We start from the raw sequence: 24,227 nt of genomic DNA, 5'->3' as shown, positions 1-24,227 counted from the left end.
TTACATAGAACAGGTTAAAAAAACATTATTTGGTAATGATATAAATATGTAATACTTTGTACCTACTAATATTAAATTTTGTAAAGAAAGATAATAATATGAATAAAATAGATTATTTTATGTTAAATATCTATACACAAAATATTCCGTAATGCGTTTTTTAAGCATCATAAATTGTTGAATTTGTTTCATAAATTCGACATTTTTTTATTATTAACCAATGTTTACTAACCAATGTTTTGTATGCATTATATAAAATATAAAAAGTTTGATGTATTAAATATTTACATTTTATCGGCCTTTCATATTCAGTTTAACTATGCTCGAAAATTGGCTTGCAACATTCTACCTTTATATTTTTTTTGACGCTAGGTTATATGATCAAATTAATTTTTACCTCTCGAATATATCTCTTTGCATCCAACACAAGTTAAGTTAATCACCAAAATAATAACAATTATTCACTATTTTGCCGCTTTTTTCTTAAAGCTATCACTCGATTTAATAAGTATTTTCACTGATATTTTTATTCGAATTGATCGTTTATTTTGCACGTTTTATCAATTAGATCACAAATGTTCGCGTGTCATTAACACCACTCAAAACCATGTGACAATCAAGTTATTACAAGTCATTACGGATTAGATCAATCACCGAATAAAATCGCGGCTCTAATTAATTGTCAACCGCCGGTAAGGGGGGTGGAATTAGGGGAGAAACGAAGGTAAGAGCCTCCCGCATATAGCATTATTACGTCACTGAAATCGGGCACTGATTTTCGTAATTTCGTCCACTTTGCCACGGTTTGAATTAGCAGGTTTTACGAGCATGCGCACTGGGGGTGAAACTTCACAAGGGATGTTCACCAAAGGTTGGACGGCGAACGACTGAGGGTGTGCGCACAGTATCCCGGGCTTTCCCCTCCCCCTTCATCCGCGCGGTCCTCTTTCCTCAGCCATGAGGACGAAATTCCGGGATTTCGAACTCCTTCGAAGCCTCTTCGGAGACACTTAACGTTGTGACAGGTTTATATGTGATTAGCGTAATATAATGTCGGTCTCCTGCAATTTCTTACCATCTTTAGCAGTACCAATTTAAGGTCAGATCGAGTGATGCGAGCACGCTTCCTCGAAACGTTTTATAAAAGCAATTTGATACAACGCAGAGTTCTCCCTTAAGTATCTAGAAAAATCCTGTATTTTTTATTAAATTCTCAATATCCACCCGAGGGTAAAATAATGATAAAATATTATAATCAAATTATGTGAAGGATGAAATGTCTCTCTACATGTAATAATTAATTTCATTATGAGTGTAAAAGATAGGTTAATTTTACGGATCAAAAATATATGACCTGACATCAAATGAACCTAGGTTCGAAATTTCCAGTTACACCTCTGTTACACTCTAGAGATAACTCTAGGGAGATATACGCTGTTTATTGAATCAACGTATTTTCGAAATGATATTATGCTTAAAAAACTTCTCATCATCTCCTTTTTGTTCAGCGTTTCAATTTCTCACAATAATTTTCTCTGAGTTTGTATGTACATATTTATATTTATATGTTTACATATGTATATATATATATACATATATATATATATATATATATATATATATATATATATATATATATATATATATATATATATATATATATATATATATATATATATATATATATATATATATATATATATATATATATATATATATATATATATATATATATATATATATATATATATATATATATATATATATATATATATATATATATATATATATATAATATATATATATATATATATATGTATATATATATATATATATATATATATATATATATATATATATATATATATATATATATATATATATTTATATATATATATATATATATATATATATATATATATATATATATATATATATATATATATATATATATATATATATAAATATATATATATTTACATATATATATCTAAATATAATAAACGATAGTGATTTTAGGCTGTAATATTTATTGTATATTACCCTGAACGGGTCACTGAAGCGCAGTAATAATCACCTTACCTTCATATAAGTAACAATCAAGATAACACTGCATCAATATGATGCAGTGCCCAACTCACCATTGGTTTTATTTTATTGCACCACTAGTTTTAACATTAGCTTGACGATATTAGAATTACGGAAATCGAAAAAAATAAACACAATTCTACTAAAATAATTCGAAGAAAACCGAAAAGTATCAAACAGGATTTTAGACTCCCACAAGTTAAGGATTTATTAGGTTTCATTAGGAATGTTTTTCTTGGAAGTTAGAACTTGTTCAAAGAAAAGGGAACTTAAGAAAAATCTAAGCCAATGCCCATCAAATATATGTTCACTTTCACTTTTGTATTTTAAAAGAAAACTATTCGAGAAAAAAACATATATGTACGTTTACAATATATTGTGGGTGTACTGGCAAAACACGTTAACTCAAAAAAAATTGACTTCAACATGCATATTTTAAAGTTTACAACGGTGTATAAAGTAGCAAAATACACTAAGTAGTTAATTGTGTCATATTAATGTAGTTTATGAGTAAATTCAGGGATTATTTAAACAGGAATTTAAAAGTAAACGTTTTTTGCCAATATACTATATAATCATACCAGAGCATGCTTTATTATTATTCTTTTCACGAGGGTTACACAATGATGTAAACAGAAATATATATATTTTATAAAGGTTATCCTTTACTGGCACTTAAAGCGAATTTGTTCATGTAATTTCCGATCAAGGTAACGCTGCATCACCTAAAACGGTTCTTTTTGCAATATTCGATGCATATTAGGGAAGAAAGATAATAAAAGGATAATGATCAACATATTTTTTTAATTCTAACATCAAATCTAATTGGATTCATATAAAAACTCCCGAGAAATATGACACCAAATTATGAAAACTTTCTATATTAACTGTACTTTAACAATTTTCTAAAGTTTAATACTTATTTTCAGATAGCGAATTACTTTTTATGTATGTATGTAAAAACATAAATATTATTTCATTTTCAATGTCACGATACCCTAAATAAAACGCCAAAACACGCAATTTCCTGGTTAATAAGAACACAAACTAAATATTTTCTTTCGTTCAGTGTTTTTATTTTTAAAATACTTATTTGGTGCTTTTAAAAGTTTGAATTAATTGCCTAACCGCAAAGTCTTCTTGAATTAAATTAGCTTTAAGCTCGGTGAATCATACACAAGCAGACGTACTTTATGAATAATATTAGCAACATTGGATCGCGCAAAGATATATGGCGTTCCATCCCCTCTTCTTAACACTGCGGAGAACCAAATATACTGCAACAACAGTAGTGACTAGAATGAAAAAAAAAACAATTTACAGATCGTAAGATCTGGTAATATTGTATTATTTTCACCTATCAATTTATTCAACTATCAAGATAACACCGCGTTTATATGATGCAGTGCCCTGTGCATCATTGGATTTGTATGAGGATTTGAAGAAGATCTATGGCGCTCAGACTTGTGGAAATAGAACTTATGTAAAAATAACAATTAATTCCAATTATTATGAAATCAGAAATCATTATTCAGGCTTTGAAAATTAGTAATAATATTTTTAAATAGGGCAATGACAAACTAACCTATTTAGACGTATATTACAGAGAACGAACATGTTTGTGTTAAAAAAAAATCCGAGAAACAAATATTTGGGAGTGGATGAACCCCTTAAATGTGAACGTGTTGACGACATTAAGCCGGCCAAATAATTGGTAGCGCGTTATACCGACTATATTTAATACATTCATATACGTATGTACTGCAAATAGTGCGAACCAAGTTCTTATCAATTATTACATCAAGCATTATATTGTACATAATTAAGCTATAAAAGAAAATATAAAAATGATGTCGGGGCATATTAATGTTATGTGCATTGATAATCGTTGACGTATTAACACAAGGTCAATTTTTTAAGGAGATATACTTATCACATACCTAATTGTAATTTTAACTTTTGAGTTTTTCCAAATATTTGTTTACGAATCTGGATTATCTCCAATTACAGGAGTTATTTCAATGTTATTTTTTGACAAACAGATTTAAAAATAAAATCATTCCATAGATGTCTCTAGTGAAATTTTAGTGGTTTAAGCACTTTGTTTCGAATTTGAACAAAATATATAGGTATAGAAGTTCCAAGAATTTGAGTTTGGTTGTCAATCGTGGTAAGAATTGGTGAATATTACACGTGTGTAAAGTGATCACTTAAACTAGCCTATGACGGTAGTATGCCCCGTAAATACCAAAACTTCCATATTCTTTTTAACCATGAGATGTCAAAAAATAATACTTGTAATTAGTTTTGTCTGTTCTCTTTAGGGAGTTGAATCGTAGACCATGAAGATCAGCATTGTGAACCGGTTAGAGGCATTCGAAATGTGGTTACATCGCAGAATGCTACCCATTTCATGGTCCGATATGGTTAGCAGCGTGAATGTGATCCAAAGAGCAAGAGTAGGAAACAGTTGCCGACTGAAATCAATGTCTGGAAGGTGTCCTATCTGAGGAATGTGCTAAGAGGAGAGAGAATCATGGAAGTGTGAGGTGACATCTAGCGAGATCCTTATGAAATAAATTCATGAATCTTTTAAATGTTTATATAAATACTCGTATATTGAGGATGCTACGTGCTTTGTTTAATCATTTTTTAACCAGTAATAAATAATTGTAAACAAACAGTAATAAACAATATTTTGAATACCTCTAAATATGTGTAAAAACACTGTATTGGATTTATATTATTTTTTGACATTTCATCAAAGATTCAGAAGAATATGGAAGTCTGGGCATTTAGGGGGCTGACGACCGTCATAGGCTGGTTTAAGTGATCACTTTACACACGTGTAACATTCACCAATTCTACCCATTATTGACAACCACACTACTCAAATTCTTGGAAGTAATATATATATCAACCAATTTAGAAACCTTGTTCTTGAATCAGTAGAACTTCACTAGAGACATCTATTGTTGAGATGTTATAGTAAAAATAATATGAAAATAACTCCTGTAATTGGAGATAATCCAGATTTTGTGAACAAGTATTTAGACACACTCAAAATGTTGTATTGGATTTATGCTCAAACGACAAATTTAGTACATATTTGTGTTCTAAGAAAAAAATTGACCTTTCAAAATAAATTTTAATATTTAAGAAGTATAAATTCACGAAAATAGTGTTTTTCATACATTCAAAGGCTCCTCATACTGGTTCTTTAAGTTTATATTACCTTGAAAAGTTTTCCTTTATTAGTTTTAACTAACATCCATGAGTCAACTGATAGACTTTCCTGTTCCTCGATTTCATTTCCGCTATCTCTTTCTTCTCAAACTCCACTTACTGAATTGTAAGGGAGCTATAGTACCGCTACCCTACATACACAAAATAAATATTTTACACGGTGAACCAGAAAATTCACCCTTATATTCTTTTTCTCGGGAACCCTTAAACTGATGTGACAGGGAGTTCAGTAATGAGAAATTATGACAATAAAAGTGAAAAATTCCAACTGCAATTATAATATATATTCACGTTATATTTTCTAGAAGTAATCTATTTGTAGTAATCAAATCCATGATGAACTTTCAACGTCGAACCATAATTATGAGCCGAGTGTGATATCCTTAGGGACAGAAAGTAATCACCTTATCATAATTCAATTACATTTCTACACATTCTTATCTTGAGAAATCCAAATTATTTTTATCACTGTTACGTTTGATAAAAATATATGATAAGTGTTAATATTTTTGATTGCGCTAATTAAAACATACTAAAGATTACAAATTATTTTATAGTTTTACGTTATCTTTGCAATTTTTTGTAATCTTGACTATTACTTGCCTTCAATGGTGCATAAAAATAGGATAATGTTGATTTAGTTTGTGTTTGATTTGGGTGTTTGATTTTGAAATGATTTATCATGTATTTCGAAACCAATCCATGTGGTTGATCACAATAAACCGATAATACATTATCGAACAGTGTAGATAAATAAATTAATAAATCAACATTTATTTTCATATATTTCTTCATTTAGAAATGTATTCAATCGGCAATTTAAAATAAAATAAAAATAATACAAACTCAATTAAGTCAAGTTAAAGTTTTTTATATAGTTTTTAACGTAGTTAAGACTATTATTTTTTTTAGCTAATCATAATGAATTTAATGATTTGGTAGTCACGAATAACTTTTTATAAATGTAGTTTTACACAAAGTAAACAATGGATGATAAGGAGTGTGTTTTATTACCATACTATAAAGTTATCAATTCTTTAATGTAAAAAATATGTATTACCAGTTTTTATAACATATATTTTTTTATCATTGAAATACAATGAAATAATTAATTAGCATTGAAGTGCGTTTCAAAAGTGAAATGAATCACAATAATGAAATCCTCAAACACGCTCTCTCACTGTTCGCCAATTCCCTAACAATGGCAGCAATTTACCGAACGCGTACTGCACTTATTAAAAGTTACCCTAATTTCCACGTGATTATGGGGCGTTTAAACTGGGCTTAAAAACATCTTAGTCGGCACATCGATTGAAATGATCGTTATTCGCATAACACAATGGGTGTTAAATCGGTGATCGGTGCCAAATTATTTTAAGGGTGGTTTTCACGCGCCTGCGTACACCCCCCTGCACACTCGTCCCATACCGCGAGAACGCATTGTGCCCAGTGCTGCCAGATGAACTTGTAAAAGCAAGTTTTAAATTATTTTTTTTTATATGAATTTTTATATTTTAAACTGTTCAATATTTTAAATCTCAAATCTTTTTCTTTTAACTAAGTTATAATTTATTTCATTTTTAATTAGTTTTAACGTTTTGATTCATTGTTTATACCCTGATAATTATTAACAAGAATAATACAATAAAACTTTGTAAGTTACTCCAAATAGTATTATAATATTTCATCAAGCATCATTTTTCAACGTGGACCCTTTTTCAATAAACATTATAAAAAAAAGTAATTTTTCAAATTGTTTTTTTTTCTCTTATATTTTTTTAATAAACTAGAAAAATTTTCTACGATTTTTCAAAGTCTACCTTTGGCTGTTCTTTTCTTTTTTGTACTTATTTTAACCCCTTTATTTACGTTATTTTATATAAGAACTGTCTTTTATCTTTTGCTCCTTCATCTCCTTCATCTGTATCCCCTCAGATGTATAACATTCTAATACTCAATGAACACTTACCTAAGACGAGTATAATTAGCAACCAAGCTAACAGTACGATGATCATGTCCAGTGCTCTACGCACCATTAAATGCTAATAAGATTTAAAAGATATTTTTTGATAATTTATATTAATTTAAAATTACACCTACTAACGGGAAAAGTTTCTTCATCACTACAACTTTTCTTAATGTTAAATATTATAGAGTTCTTATTCACTTTTTTAACTTGGTTAAAAAAAAACATAACAAATAATGAATTCTTATTTTGAAGAACCTTTATCGATGTTTATAATGACGCAAATGATTTTTGCTTTATCGTTAATATTTTTAACGATTTCTTATTTTTTCAAGCCTGACAACACTTTTATTGCTGGTTCTCTTTCCTACTCAAATGAATTGAATCATGCCTTCCCTTACTTTTTTAGACTCTTCTTCCATCGAATATTTTTCATACATTATTTATCCATTTTTGTACGAATGTGGTATTGAAGAAATTTTATAGATTTATTTATTGATGTTGTTTCCGTGTAAAATAAGACTATGCGTAGTAATATAGTAGAAAAAAACGAAAAAAATAGCTATAGAGCGCCTTTACGTATTATAAAGTACACGTGTATAACATTGAATAAGTATATTAACATTTTTAAAATACGTAAATCAATTTTTATAGCAAAGTTGATTTTTTCCATTATCCTTTAGCTAATTTGTTCATAATAAATTACACGGTACACATAAAATTATTTGAGGAAATATTAAGTTTTCTCTTTTTGGGAATATTATTGGCTCGAAAAGTACTTATCTATACAAGGATGAACATATAAAATAAAGAACAATGCATTACCATGTAATATCGTAATTATTTTTTGACATCTCATCAAAGATGAAGAAGAATATGGAAGTCTGGGCATTTACGGGGCTGACGACCGTCATAGGCTGGTTTAAGTGATCACTTTACACACGTGTAACATTCACCAATTCTACCCATTATTGACAACCACACTACTCAAATTCTTGGAAGTTCTTTATATATGAACCAATTTAGAAACCTTGTTCTTAAATCACTAGAACTTCACTAGAGACATCTATTGGTGAGATGTAAAGATCTATTGGTGAGATGTAAAGATGTCTCTAGTGAAGTTCTAGTGATTTAAGAACAAGGTTTCTAAATTGGTTCATATATAAAGAACTTCCAAGAATTTGAGTAGTGTGGTTGTCAATAATGGGTAGAATTGGTGAATGTTACACGTGTGTAAAGTGATCACTTAAACCACCCTATGACGGTCGTCAGCCCCGTAAATGCCCAGACTTCCATATTCTTCTTCATCTTTGATGAGATGTCAAAAAATAATATGAAAATAACTCCTGTAATTGGAGATAATCCAGATTTTGTGAACAAGTATTTGGACACACTCAAAATGTTGTAATATCGTAATTATTATTGCTTTGTAGTTAGGAAGTGACATCCAGATATCGATATGGTCCGCAAAATCATTGCCGAAGTGTTGCATTCGGTGTATAGGAGTATTGAATCTAGACACTGTCCGGCTGTTATTAATATAAAATATTTAAAATTGATACATCTATCCTAATGAAGAAAAAACTTTTTCTACTACAACCTCTCTGTATGTATGTTTCGTGAATATTTACCAGTTACTAATTTTAGATCCACACATGATATTTATTAAAAAAATAGAGCTCCATACTTATTTAGTTATATTTTTCCTACATGATTTATATTAAATCTAACACTCTCCTTTTCATTTATCGTTAACTTTGTGTAATACCACTTTAAATAAATTTAACTTAATTAAATTAATTAAAGTAGTATTACACAAAGTAAACGATGAATGTTAAGGAGAGTGTTCTATTACCATACCACAAAGATAAAAATGCATTTTATATACAAAATATATACTTACATACATCTAAAACTGATTATATGATTTTTTTAAATTGGTCCAAGTTATTTCCTTTTACCAACACTTTATAAAATTGGAAATTTCAAGAATTCCATGTATTTTTTAAGGAAATGGACATCTTGTTTTATGCGAGAGGCGAAAAATAAAAACAATTGACCCATTCAACCAATTTCCTGCATCCGCCTCGTATTCTGAATTCCCAGTACCCATTATTTCCGATACATGCTCTTTCCACATCCCTTCTAACTCGATTTCCCTTAAATTGAAATGTTTTTTTTAGAATATTTAAATGTCTACACGTTTCTCAGAATTGTAAAAACCGGGAAAATAATATAAATAAATACAAGCTGTATTATCAAATTGAAAGAGCCTGATTGTTTTGTATTCTTCCTTTTATTAGTAATTGTTGGGTTTCCTATCTAGTTTTTATGATTATCGTTTTTTTTATAGCTTATAGGAAACCAGGGGTTGTCAAAACATTATTTTAATGGGGTTTGTGTTGACTTCGTATAATTAAATGCATTTTTAATATCTAGAGTCGATTATTGTAACGGTGTATACAAGGGTCTACCAAATAATAAGTTGACTGCATTCAGTGTTAAACGCAGCAGCGGGACTGATTTTTGCAATTTCTAAATTCAGTCACATCACTCCACCACGTCACCAACTGGACTGGATACGCTTTCCTAAAAGAGTTGAGTATAAACTCTGTCTACTCATATATAAATCTTTATTTTTTAAATAAAACACTTGAATATACCACTTTAATGAGTTTTATTTATATTTACGACTAGTTTCGAAAACTTACAGATGTTTTCATCTTCTGGTACAAATTAAAACCAACGAACAAAAAATATATTTAGGAGTATATATAGGTTTATAAATATATGAAAGAGAAGGGGGGGTTAAGGAACAAGATTTTTTGTAAAAGGAAACATTTATAATAATGGTGACGTATTTTGAAACAGTATATTATTAATTAACGTTTTATCTGAATTGAAATTTTTATGTATTTCTAAATTATCTAAATTTCTTAAATGCGGGACCGATGGTATGGAATGCTCGCCAGTGGTTATTAAATAGTGAGAGTGAGATTATCTTTAGAAAAAAACCAAAAACCATTTGCTTGGTAAATCATTGCCAGCATCATCCTTTTCCCAATTCATTTACAGTGAAGCGTCCTTGAGGTAGGATTTTACGAAAATGGCGCTAAATAAATTATCCAAATTTAATATTATTAATATATTATTAAATGTATAATATCACTTATCTACATTTAATGGTGCATTTAACACCACAGTTCATCGTACAGTAATGTCCTAAACGCAAACTACATAATTTCATCTTAAATTATATCTTATGTTTGGAAGTGAAGCATAGAGTTTTTCAAAAGAAGGATGACAGTAGACTGAATGCAGTCAAAATACATACTCTCAGACGAATGTGCTTCAAAACGTTGCATGATAGATTTTCGACTCATGGGCAAACTACCAAAGAGATGGATCGACAGCTGGGAGTCGACATCGCAGGAAGCTAATCCCTCTTTAAAACAGGCCACAAGGCCTACATCAAGCAGAAGAAGAAGAAAAAGAAGGAGATTTTCCAATCAGACCCGGAACTAACATAACGACAGCCTCAAGCTATCGCCACTTTATTATTTCACAGTCTGAAGTCTCTCCTCTTTTAATGCTGTCTTTATATCAATTTACTTGTTTATTTCTCAAGTACAAAAGACAGATATACAATTACGCATTCTAAGTATGTAACGGGCGACACCTCGTCTCGCCTCGAGAGATGGATGGGGGTCGCCGAAGGGATGCAACACCCCCCTGGGAGACGTAAGGGTTCTCCTCTGCGAGGTTTGTAATGAGATCAGTCCTTCCCTTAGGCTGGAAACTGGAGTATTTGACATCCCTTGTCTGGGCAGCCAGACGCTAGGGACAATACCGTGTCGTTTTGTGTTTGAATAACATAATTCAATCATATTTTTTATCCTGTTATTTTTGAAGATATTTACCAAAGTAAACCATTTAATTGTCGCGAACAAAAATAATTACATATCTTAGCCATAAACGTTTACACACATATATGTATATATATATATATATATATATATATATATATATATATATATATATATATATATATATATATATATATATATATATATATATATATATATATATATATATATATATATATATATATATATATATATATATATATATATATATATATATATATATATATATATATATATATATATATATATATATATATATATATACAATATATTATTAAAATTAAACACTTAAATAATCCACTTTATCGTGTTTTATTTTTATTTACGACTAGTTTTGAAAACGACAATTTGTTTTCATCTTCTGGTACAAATTAAAACTAACGAATAAAAATATGTTTGGGTGTATATATAGGTTAATATAGGTAGGGGGTTAAGGAACAACATTGTTTGTAAAAGGAAACATTGATAATAATGGTGACGTATTTTGAAACAGTATATTATTAATTATTGTTTTATCTCAATTTAGATTTTTATGTATTTCCACATTTTCTAAATTATTCATGACTCAATTTTTTAATACCAAGGAAGCGTCAAGACGTTACATAATTTTACTCTGAATCTTGAACGTTATTTTATTTATTGTTTTGGCATTTACTTTGTGGTAAGACACGATGAAATTTTTAATGAAAAACACTCGTTTTTTTCCACATGAGTTTATATTTTATGACGACTAGTTTTGGAAGCTATGCTTCGATCTTCAGATCTAAATGTAAACTACATTTAGACCTAAAGATGGAAGTATAACTTCCGAAACAAGTCGTCATAAAATAAACTCAAGTGGTAAAAAAAAGTGTTTTTCAATTAAAATTTCATCTTGAACGTTATTATAACATCTCAACCAATCTACCTGGTTCTATTGAGAATTCAAGTTAAAACGCTTATATAGATAGGCACGCTTCAATCCAAGTGTCGAATGAAACTGCGGAGAATAAACCACCAGGGACACATACTGCCACACGATGCCATGATCACCTACGGGATACAGGCGTCACAGAATTCTGATGTTCATGACTCTGGTTCTAACCACCTCACACCGCTGTAGTCCTGATACTTTGATGTTATTATTCATGCATTTTTAGGAGTTACTTCAGCTATGCCAAAACTTTGAATTAGTTTCTTTTGTAAAAAAATACCCAAGGGGGTGCAGAGAAATTATAAATTTAATTGGATGTTGCGATTTAGTAAACTAAAACAACCAGTGAATTTACTCCATACATAATTCACTAGATATTTCGAGGACCCCTACGTAAAGTACTCTATCTGCAAATTTATTACTTAGAAGATTTTTTCAACGTATTTTTTTTATTAACTAACGGTTTAATCTGAAATCCTAAACTAGTATTATTCATTCAAAAACACGATGAAATAATGTATTAAATCCTTTTATAACTTTATGCTTTGTCAAAATTACGTAGTTAGCGTTTTAGGAGTTCTGTTCATTTCGAAAAGTCGATGTACATAGATAGCGTTTTATACGCTTGAAAACTAGGCTTTTTTTTAAATGTTTATTTATATTTGTAGATAACGGTTAGTTGATAACGTACACTAAATATCTCAGAAATTGTCAAAAATGTTGTTAGAGCACTTTACGTAGGGCACGTCAATTTAAATTGAAGCACAGAGTTGTCAAAAGTGAAGGATAGAGGGATGAAATATGACTGAATGCTATAGAAAAGCTATCTCTCAGACGAATGTGCGGGAAAATAATGTGGAAAAGATGTTTGAACGATATAATACAAATAAAAGAATGCAAAGCTGAGATAAACAGTATCGAAAGTATAAATATATGTATATTGAGATATATTGAGATTGATGTATATTGAGAGGTTTTGACATTTCGCTCACTCCTTTCAACAACGTCATTTATCAAAAATCGTAAATTTTAGTTGTGCATGTTTTTGAAATGCCCAGAAAATGTACTTAATGTACAATATCCCAGCAAAAGTGGCATATTCTTAACTTAATATTTACCCGCTACATGCATTGTTTTTGCATTTTGAAGAAAAGATATTGTTTAATAATTTTTTTAATAAACTAAATATTTTTCAAATGTTGAAAAAACATTCAGGTTTTACCTAAAAAGATCTGTTGCATAGTAAAAATTTCAATAAGTTGCTTGATATTTAATTAAATGCATTTTGTTATATTTTTTAATTTTAAAAACGATCTCCTGAAAAAACAAGTTTTTTGTTGTTGAAAGGAGTGAGCGATTTGAAACAAATGAGAAAAGAACATTAAAACAAAATAATGAGCCAAATTCAGTAGAAAAAAGAAGCGGAATAAGATTGTAACCGAAGATACATCGGTATAATTAAGAATTTAAAATACTTTGAAATGATCAGATCATGAGTTTAAACAGTTATCGGCGATGCATGAGGAAATGCGTGAATATGGAAGAGGCGAAGTTTGTTTGCTAAGACAGAGTGTTGGTTTTTTTATCTGCAAAATGGTCTGATATAGATATGATATGTTAGCTTTTATAATAAACTAAATAATTTCGCCTTTTTTTACATATGTGTATATATTGTGGCTTCCGCCACGTATATCCGCCTCCGTAGTGCAATGGTCAGCATGTTCGGCTACCGTACTGGAGGTCCCGGATTCAATTCCCAGTGAGGGGTTTAATAAATAAAAGTGTTTTTTTCACTGTAATATTTATTCAATATTACCCTGGACTGGTACTTGAAACGGAGGGCTGGTCACCTTTCCTTCGTGTGTTAATGATCAAAATAACACTGCGTTTATATAATGCAGTGCCCTATACACCATCGGGTGTGGATGAGGGTTTGAAGATATTATGTACCACATAGGTTTAGGCGATTCAGTTGGCTTGGCCATGTACTCCGCATGCCTCCTGAGAGCCTTAATCAAGCTTGCCTCTTTTACAAGGCATCAGGTTCGCGCCGCCCAGGACGACCACTGCTGACAATTCGTCGGCAGTTCTCGTCAGAACTTCGGGACGCAGATCTGACTTGGGAGGATGCAAGGGAGCTGGCAGCCGACAGAAAAGCCTGGAGACAGTTTGTGGACTCCATATGCTCCACCTAGGGAGCGGATATGGTTTTTATTATTATGTACCACATGTTAGAATTTAAAATAAATACGAATTTGTACTTTGAAGTTTTACTTATCGGTGGATTTACATTGATAAATTTGATCATTAAGAACATTTTTGTCGTGCGAAGTCAATGAAAAGGAACAATCGATTTTCTTTTAAAGTAATTCCTGTGTCTAATATTTAAGATTTATCGCATTAAACTTATTTAGGTATGCCTAAGTAAATATTAAAGAATGCGATGAAAACGGGAGAAACGCAAAACTCCTCCCTGAGATAATTAAATTTAATGGTTTCTTCTCGTCTTAATTCTCCGCAGAGGAAGAATTTAAAAATCTTTAAGATATCATGTAAATTTTTTCGGGCAAAGTATCTCAATATTGAATTACTCGAAAAAGGTTTTCCGAAATTATATTTCTGCTTTGAGGAAGATAGCTCAGACATCTCAACAGTTTCAAAACAAACATAACTTTGTAATATTGAATAATAATAAAGACATTTTTGTTTGATGGGATAACAAGAGAATCTTCTCTGAATGGTGGAACTCAAATCAAATGCTAGATTAAAGTTGGACAATATTTTGAGTGTGTCCAAATCTTTGTTCACAGATCTGGATTTCATCCACATAGAAGTTATTTTTTATCGATATCTCAACATTAATGAAGAAGAATATGAACATCTGGGCTAACGTGTAACATTTACCATTCTTCCATTCATTTATTACGACAACCACACTACTCAAATTTCAAAGATGGTTTTATCCCTCAATTAACATCTTTCTTTCACATATTAGTGCTTGGCACTATCTATGCATATAATTTACTCAAATCAACCATAGATGGACGGATAAGGTGAGTAGAGAAAAAGTTAAGGAACCAAGAAAAGGATGATACTATTGATCACTTTACACACGTGTAACATTCACCAATTCTATATACAACATTTTGAGTGTGTCCAACTACTTGTTCAAAAAATCTGGATTATCTCCAATTACAGGAATTATTTTCATATTATTTTTTGACATCTCATCAAAGATGAAGAAGAGTATGGAAGTCTGGGCATTTACGGGGCTGACGACCGTCATTGGCTGGTTTAAGTGATCACTTTACACACGTGTAACATTACCAATTCTACCCATTATTGACAACCACACTACTCAAATTCTTGGAAGTTCTATATAAGTATTTGGACACACTCAAAATGTTGTAAATACATTTTCTGGTCAAATTATAAGCTTAATAATAAAAATGAAAATGGTATTTTCTGGCGCTCCTCATGTGTGTGATTATAATCCAGGTTTTGGATCTCACATACTAATATAAGAGTTTCTGCTTAATAAAAAGCTTCTTTACATCTCACCAATACATGTCTCTAGTGAAGTTCTAGTGATTCAAGAACAAGGTTTCTAAATTGGTTCATATAGGTATATAGAACTTCCAAGAATTTGAGTAGTGTGGTTGTCAATAATGGGTAGAATTGGTGAATGAGCCTGCGATATGTACAATGTTATGCTTAATGAAATAGACATCAATAATTTTTCTTTTAAAACGTTTAAGAGAAATATTTTTGGTGTCTATTTGACTATTTGATTATTTATTAAAGAAAATTTCTATTATTTGATAAAAATATTTAATGTAAGTTATATGTAATATTATATAGTTATACTTACGTACATGGCAGTTTACTTTTATTTTTAGATTACTTTTAAGTGAAAACCTGTTATTGGAATTTTATTATTTTTATTTTATTATATTTTGTTATTTTTTTGTAAATATTCTGTTGGTTTTCCAATAAATAAATAAATTAAAATGGCAGCGCAATCTGTTCAACCGAATAGTAACACACGCAAAAGTAAACATTGCTCATAGCGGACAGTGCATTTCTTTACAGACTTCAGATATCACTAAGCATTATCAATGTTTTCGATATCGCTGTTTTTTTATAGATTTTTAATTTCCATTGCAACACAAACATTCTGAAATCAAAAATATTGGAAATGTGTGTTTTCTATTTTATTTATTATTCACTAAACCAAATTGAGTTACAGCAATGCATGGCAAGGTAAAGCTAGTTAAAAATAAAATAATCCGTATATTTCAATACAAAGAAAGAAGAAAAAAATACTTATTTTGTTGTAATTTAATATTCAGAAACGTAGGTATTACATGACAATAAAATAAATAATATTATTTTGTCCCTATTTATTAAAATTCTTATTACATAAAGGGTTTCCTAAACCTCCATGAATCCAGTGATTAAATTCTTTGTATGTTTTAGGTTCTCTTATCTTATCGTGCAATATACCACAAAGTTTACAAAACGAGCTCTCAGCAGGTCCAAAGATAGGTCGATAGTACCTTTTCCACCAAAAATATTTCACGTATTCTTGGGGATTCTTTATCAAATAATCCATTTTCGTTGCTAACTGCTCCGGGGTGTATTCCCGAGCATCTATGTAGGAATGAGGAGGAAGAAATCTCATCATATCTGCACCGTTCATGGTAACAGGAATAACATCATTAGTAATAGCGTTGTAAATTTTTTCAGTCGCATAGTCAGCACAGTTTGAGTTTTCGAAAGACATAAAGAAATAGTAGTCATTTTTGAGAATGTCGAAACATTCTGTGTCCGAATTGCATTGAAAAGTACCACAAGCTCCATATATATCAACAGTGGTGTAGTTCTGCAGCTCTTTCATATATTTCATTCGGTTATTTGGTGTTTGACATTTTGAAACTAACCACGCCGCTGTTTTTGACTTTCTTTCGTGAATCTTCGTAAAATTTTCTGGTTCTTGCTGAAGAAGATATTGTTTATAGACAACATTCGGGTCGAGCCATTGAGGGTGAAAATCTGGAGCCACAACATCGCCGAGATGATCAGTCATTATGAAATAAGGTTCGGTAATATCGGCGTCCAGTCTATAGTTGATCGTGAGATTGAAGAAATTGTTCATCGTGCTATAAACTGGAAAAATTTCTGGTGGCTCCATACTGTAGTAAACATAGTACTGGGATGCTGATCTTGGTGAAGGGAAATCACTCGGTTTTGTAATGTAGAACTGTGGTCCATGGAAAACGACAGCGTCAAATTTATCGAGGGGCATATAACTTTTGTCATTGGTAATAAAACACTGGTTAACCTTGCATTTATTTACAATGAAGGCATTATGACCTAAGCCAAAACCGTAGTCGAACTTACTGAATAAAGAATTGTAAAAAAGGATTTTTTTCAAACTATTAGTATCATTTGACGATTTATATCCCACATTTATTATGGTAATAAGATATATTATTATTATTACGAGCGAAACTAAGAACACACATCGAAAATTTAGTTTTGGGGGACCTTGTGAAAACATATTTTCAAGGTGAAATCCACTGTTTAATTTTCTGAAAATGTTCACATGTAAATAACACAATAAAATACACCATCTTTAAATTAAAATAAACATCTTTCTGGATAAAAAAGTAGATAATCAACGAAAAGAAAACAGGGTAAGCATCAGTCTTTGGTAGAAAGAATATGTCTTCTTCCAAATTAGTATAACGGCGTATGGTTCTGTAGGCGCGTAATGCATACGAGGCAATACGTTAATTGCTAAATATAATTACTCAGACTTGTATATTAAATGTAGGTTTATTACCGAGACATAAAATACAATAAAAATGTGTCAGTTTATTTAAAGAGTTAGACTCAAACTGATCGTAATAATTAGTAGTGACTGTAATGTTACAAAAAAAAACAATTATAGGGTGACTCCAATTTCGCTTATACTACTTGGCTATTTTTTTAACAATTATTTACCCTAATTTTTTAATGTTTTTTTTTTAATTCGACATTTTTAAGATATGTTATGTATAATATACGAGATTCAACTTACGAAGCGTATTGAGCGAAAATTTCAAAAACCAGAATCGCAACATTTTTAAGTGTGTCCAAATCCTTATTCACAAATCTGGGTTTCTTAACGTAGGCGTTATTTTTACATTTTGACATCTTAACATAGATGACATGAAATGTTAATAAATTAATCTGGTCAAATTAGAAGGTACATAAAATTTGAATATCACGTTTCCGGGCGTCTCCCAGTATGTAAAATAATCCGATTAGGATCATCCATACTTTTAAATTAAAGGGCCTCTGCCCAATAAAACTTTTCTCAAACAAACCATAGATGGCTCCGGTAATCTCAAACAAAATGCGTCATGAGATTTATGATAAATTTAGGAGTTCCAAAAAAATTGTGTAGTGTGGTTGTAAATCATGGGCAGAATGGTGTATGTTACCCGTGTGTAAAGTGATCACTTAACCATTCTTTGACAGGTTGTAAAAACTCAGACTTCCATGTTCTCCTTCGTCTATGCTAAAATTTAAAAATGTAAAAATATATCCTAACTGCAGAACACTCAGATTTGTGAACAAGTATTCGGACACACTTAAAATGTTGGACACAATAAAACTACTGCTGGTTCGTTTATTCAACATGCTAGTAACCATCCGGTTTTATCCTAATCTGCAAATCAGCCTTGATAAAGAGTTTAAACAGCTGTGGCGCAAAGTAGTCCACCAATGATGTTTTATTTATTTTTTACTTCTTTTGAATATTATATTATATATGTCTGCCTCCGTAGTGTAATGGTCAGCACGCTCGGCTACCGTTCTGGAGGTCCCGGGTTCGATTCCCAGGGGGGGGTCAAATAAATATAAGTGATTTTTTCACTGTAATATTTATTCAATATTACCCTGGACTGGTACCTGAAACGGAGGGCTGATCACCTTTCCTTCGTGTGTAAACGATCGAGATAACACTGCGTTTATAGCAGTGCCCTATGCACCATTGGGGTGCTGATAAGGGTTTTATTATTTATTATTATTTGAATATTGCGATCTTTTGTCGCAGATTTGTCGGTGCCTTTGAGATTCGGAAATAAAAATCATTAGATCTACTTTTTAATTTAGTATTTTTTTTAGTAATGTAAGTATATAACTAATCATTTTGATGTGCAAATATGTAAATCGTTATTTTTAAATAAATATATTTTTTAAATATTATTTTGAGTAATAAAAAGACTTTGTGTTTTGATCCACTCACATTTGTATTAACCAACTAGTTTCGGCAATAACCTGTTGCCCTCTTCAGGGTTTAATTAATGACTTTTAATTTAAGCCATAAATTTAACCCTGAAGAGGGCAACAAATTGTTGACGAAACTAGTTGGTTAATAAAAATGTGAGTGGATCAAAACACAAAGTCTTTTTATTTCTCAAAATAATATATCAATATGATCAAGTTAATGCTTTCAATATTCAAAACATATTTTTTAAAACTATTGTTTACAGAGATGTCCGTCTTCATAGTGTCCTCTTTCGTAGTTAAGTGGTCAGCGCGTTTATTTACAGTACTAGAGGTCCCAGATTAACTTGCTTTTTCACCCTTATATATTTATTTCATATTACCTTAGACTTGTGCCTGAAGCGCAGAGCTGATTCCTTCTCCTTCACGTACTTAAGATCAAGGTTACACTGTCTCTATTAGATAAAGTATACTGTGCACCAATGGGTTCTGATGCGGGTTAGGAAAAATGCAGTGGTAAGCACATTAAACTACCATGCTGGAGGTGCCGGGTTCGATTCCATGAGAGCCAAAATTTAAAATAAGTGATTTACCTTCTCATCTTAATTTAATATCACGCTGGACCGGTACAAGAAGCTCTGGAATGATCACTTTGCGTGCATGCAATCAGATATCAAGATAACACCTTGTCAATATAATGCAGTTCCCTATGCACCATTGGGTTCAGATAGGGGTAAGAAGAAGAAGTTTACACGTAGATGTACAGAATAAATAATCAATTGTGAAAATAAGAAATAAAAATATATGAACATTATATTAGACATTTATTGACAAGAAACATACATTATCATTTATTTAAAGCATATATTAAGGATCATTAATTTATATCATATGGTTCACTTGGATTTTTTTAAATGAATTTTTCCATTAATTTTATTTACTTTATAGAACGATTAACTGAGAAACGATATTGTCTTATCTTTGTCGCCGTGAAAAGGAATATTTTCACCGATTTTGAGCATTATTGGTAAAATTAGAAAAAAAATACAAGTTTTTCATGTGCTCTTAAAATAATCGAGAATAAAACCTTTTGACTGGGCCAAAAATACATGGATCTCGATCTTAAACAAAAATACAAACACATTGTTACTAGTTTTGATTTTTACTCGTTTGAAAACTATAGATTGGGGGTAAATATCCCGGTTTAGGGATTAGAGGAATAACATCTATCATGTGAATGTAAAAGAAAATTAAAATATTGAAATTATACTTGTCTTTTTGTATTTACATGTGAAGAAAACAAACAATTAATTTTTTTATGAACTAACGAAAAAAGGTTCTAGGCATATGGGATTTCCATATCCGCCATAAATCCAACGAGTAAACCGATTGTATGTTTTAGGTTCTCTTAACTCATCATGCAATAGTTCACAAAGTTTACAAAATGGATTGACATCAGGACCAAAGACGGGTCGGTAATATCGCTTCCACCAAAAATATTTGACATACTCTTCGGGGTTTTTGATCAAGAAGTCCATTTTTGCTGCCAACTGTTCCGGAGTGAAATCCCTGGCCTCGATGTAGGAATGCGGAGGAAGAAACAGCGTCATATCAGCGCCGTTCATTACAATAGGAATCACATCATTAGTGATAGCGTTATAAATTTTTTCACTAGCATAGTCAGCACAATTTGAATTTTCAAAGGACAAATAGAAATAGTAATCATTTTTCAGCGAGTCGAAACATTCAGTATCCGAATTGCATTGGACGTTACCGCAGGCGCCAAATATGTCAACAGTAGTATAATTCTGGAGTTTACTTACGTAATCTCTTCTTCGATTTGGTGTCACACACTTTGAAACAATCCATGCTGCTATTTTAGTCTTTCTTTCGTAAATTTTTGTTAAGTTTTCTTTATCTTGTTGAAGGAAATATTCTTTATATTCGACTTCCGGATCGAGCCATTGAGGGTGTCGATCAGGAGCAACGGTGTTCCCGAGGTAATCTTTGATTGTAAAAAAAGGTTCCGGGATATCAGAATCCAATCTATAGTTAATTGTGAGGTTGAAAAAATTATTATGCGAAGTGTAAACTGCGAACAAAGATGGTGGTTCCATACTGTAGTAAACATAGTACTGGGAGAATGATCTTGGTGATGGATAATCACTTGGTTTTGATGGATAAAACTGTGGGCCATGAAAAACGATAGCGTCGTATTTATCAAGAGATGTGTAATTCATATCAACGGATATAAAACACTGATTGATTTTGCACTTGTTGTAAATAAAGGCATTTTGACCTATACCAAAACCATAATCGAATTTACTAAACAAGGAATTGTAAAAAAGAATTTTCTTTAGTCCATCGGTATTGTGATACTGCAATGGTTTAACAACATTCATAGAAACGATTACAAAGTATATTATTATGAAACTGAATAAAATTAAGTAAGTCAACCAATATTTATTCATAGACATATTTGAAATAAACAAGTGATTAGTTTTGAATAAAAATAAAAAAAAAATTTAACATGGCAAATATAGCATGTAATTATCATGTCATAAAATATTTACCGCACTATTTGCACCCTTTCAACACTAGTGGAGGAAATAAAAGACTAAAATAACTAGAATAGTCTCTATATAAACCAACATATGAGCTAAGCGAACTACACTATTTGAATTTCTTTAGCTTGTAAGGTAAAACATTTTCGTGCCGAGTGATACAGTCGCCAGTTACTTTTACGAAATAGCTTTATAATCGAATCGACGCTTATTTACACAATTAAATGAAAATGACTACGAAACCGGTGACTCATACTGCCATAACTAAAATGAACCAGGAGTTCTACATGTATAATTTATTACTAAATGTTTTATCTCATAAAAAGAATGATAAATCGCTATCTATCCATATATGCCGATAAAGAATTAGTCAGTTTATAATTACGTTTGTGTGAATAATGTTTGTACGTGTATGTGTGCGTGTGCGTTTGCGCATTATCGTTCAGCAATAAGTTAATTAAATAATATTTTTTTTAAAACTATGTTATTGTACAAAAAATATGTCATTCTTATTTAGTTCATCACGTAAAAAATAAAAAAAGTATTCTCAAAATTATTAATATTTAAAGCATTTACTTTGTGGTTTGTCATTTTTACTTATTTATTTTTTTTACAAAAATGTTAGTAATATTAGTAGATAACCACTCAACGTAAAAAAAAGGGAGTGGTTATATACCTGCTAATTTTACTAACATTTTTATAAAAATATATATAAAGTGAAAATATAAAGTAATATTAATTAGAATGTTTCCCCTTTAGTATTTTTAAGCAAACGCCTTGGTCTTCACTGTCAGATTGAAAAATTAAGTCCATCCTTGAAACTTTTATTTTTATGTAATATTATAACATCTTGTGGCATGTTGGATTTCCAAAACCTCCGTTAATCCAGCGATCGAACTGGTAATATGTTTTAGGTTCTCTAGACTTATCGTGCAATATTTCACAAAGTTTACAAAACGAGTTCCTAGATCCACCCAAAAGAGGACGATAGTATCTCTTCCACCAAAAATATTTTACGTATTCTTTAGGATTCTTGATCAAATAGTCCATTTTTGTGGCCAACTCTTCAGGGGTGTAATTCTTGGCCTCGATATAGGAATTTGGCGGGAGAAATTTGATCATATCCACTCCATTCATAACAATAGGAATGACGTCATTAATTAATGCATTATAAACCTTTTCACTAGCATAGTCAACACAGTTTGAATTTTCAAATGATAAATAGAAATAGTAGTCATTTTTCAACATGTCAAAACATTCCGCATCTGAATTGCATTGGATGTTACTGCATCCTCCATACATGTCAACTGTAGTGTAATTCTGCAGTTCTTTTACATATTTCATTCTGTTGTTTGGTGTATAACATTTTGAAACTAGCCACGCTGCTGTTTTAGTCTTTCTCTCGTAGATTTCGGTGAAATTTCCCTTTTCTTGTTGAAGAAGGAGGTTCTGGTAGTTAGTTTCTGGGTCAAGCCATTGGGGGTACCAATCGGGTGCCACTATGTTGCCAAGGTTATCTGCCATGCTGAAGAAACTTTCTACAACATCTGCATCCAATCTATAGGTGATTGTAAGATTAAAGAAGTTGTTGTGTGTGTTAAAAACTGGAAATAAATCTGGTGGTTCCATACTGTAATAAATATAATACTGGGTTGGTGACCTCGGTGATGGGTAGTCGCTTGGCTTTCTTGGATAAAACTGTGGCCCGTGAAAAACAATTGCATCAAAGTTATCTAACGATGTATAATTTACATCAGTTGTAATGAAACACTGATTCATTTTGCACTTATTTACAACGAAAGCTTTGTGGCCTTCACCAAAGCCGTAGTCGTATTTTTCAAACATTCCATTGTAAAAGAGTATTGTCTTAAATCCATTTTTATCTTGAGATTGAGATGTTTTTGTTACCCAATTAATGAGATATGTAATGTATATTATTATTAATACAACCAAACTTATGAATGCACAACGATAATTCATTATATTCATTTTTTACTTGCTCACGGATGTGCAATACTAAAAATCAAATACATGTTTAACTTTTAAGCAATACGGCTTTCACTGTATGACATAATAAAAAAAATAATGCAGTTTATCAAAGTAAATTTGCACAAATATCCTAATATGTTCCAAATTTATGAAAACGTAGAAACCCCGCGAGGACATATAATTTTTGTGCTAACAGTTTCACAATATTGTTGAAGCAAACAGTAGAATAACAGATCCACCAAGGCAAGTAGTAGTTC

General features: G+C 30.8%; 3 protein-coding genes across 3 annotated transcripts; all 3 read right to left on the bottom strand.

Moving 5' to 3' along the window:
- Window positions 1–16,468: 16,468 nt before the first annotated feature.
- LOC148299686 (lewis-type alpha-(1,3)-fucosyltransferase-like) lies at window positions 16,469–18,044 on the bottom strand. Its single transcript, XM_088275817.1, has one exon. It carries the CDS (start codon window positions 17,700–17,702, stop codon window positions 16,539–16,541), a length of 1,164 nt encoding a protein of 387 aa, XP_088131943.1. The 5' UTR covers window positions 17,703–18,044; the 3' UTR covers window positions 16,469–16,538.
- Window positions 18,045–20,224: 2,180 nt separating this feature from the next.
- LOC148299685 (lewis-type alpha-(1,3)-fucosyltransferase-like) lies at window positions 20,225–21,894 on the bottom strand. The gene has a single exon (XM_088275815.1). It carries the CDS (start codon window positions 21,892–21,894, stop codon window positions 20,734–20,736), a length of 1,161 nt encoding a protein of 386 aa, XP_088131941.1. The 3' UTR covers window positions 20,225–20,733.
- LOC148299684 (lewis-type alpha-(1,3)-fucosyltransferase-like) lies at window positions 20,225–23,970 on the bottom strand. Its single transcript, XM_088275816.1, has one exon. It carries the CDS (start codon window positions 23,968–23,970, stop codon window positions 22,822–22,824), a length of 1,149 nt encoding a protein of 382 aa, XP_088131942.1. The 3' UTR covers window positions 20,225–22,821.
- Window positions 23,971–24,227: the final 257 nt, after the last annotated feature.

The sequence above is a fragment of the Brachycentrus maculatus genome, unplaced genomic scaffold, assembly GCF_059751285.1.
Source record: "Brachycentrus maculatus isolate JH-2025_06_01 unplaced genomic scaffold, ASM5975128v1 h1tg000998l, whole genome shotgun sequence".
Classification (NCBI taxonomy): domain Eukaryota; kingdom Metazoa; phylum Arthropoda; class Insecta; order Trichoptera; family Brachycentridae; genus Brachycentrus; species Brachycentrus maculatus.
This window is presented reverse-complemented; position numbering and strand designations above follow the sequence as displayed.

What these genes read in the sequence shown, in the direction of transcription:
- LOC148299686 (XM_088275817.1), bottom strand. Translation starts at nt 17,702, where the DNA reads ATGTTTTCACAAGGTCCCCCAAAACTAAATTTTCGATGTGTGTTCTTA.
- LOC148299685 (XM_088275815.1), bottom strand. Translation starts at nt 21,894, where the DNA reads ATGTCTATGAATAAATATTGGTTGACTTACTTAATTTTATTCAGTTTC.
- LOC148299684 (XM_088275816.1), bottom strand. Translation starts at nt 23,970, where the DNA reads ATGAATATAATGAATTATCGTTGTGCATTCATAAGTTTGGTTGTATTA.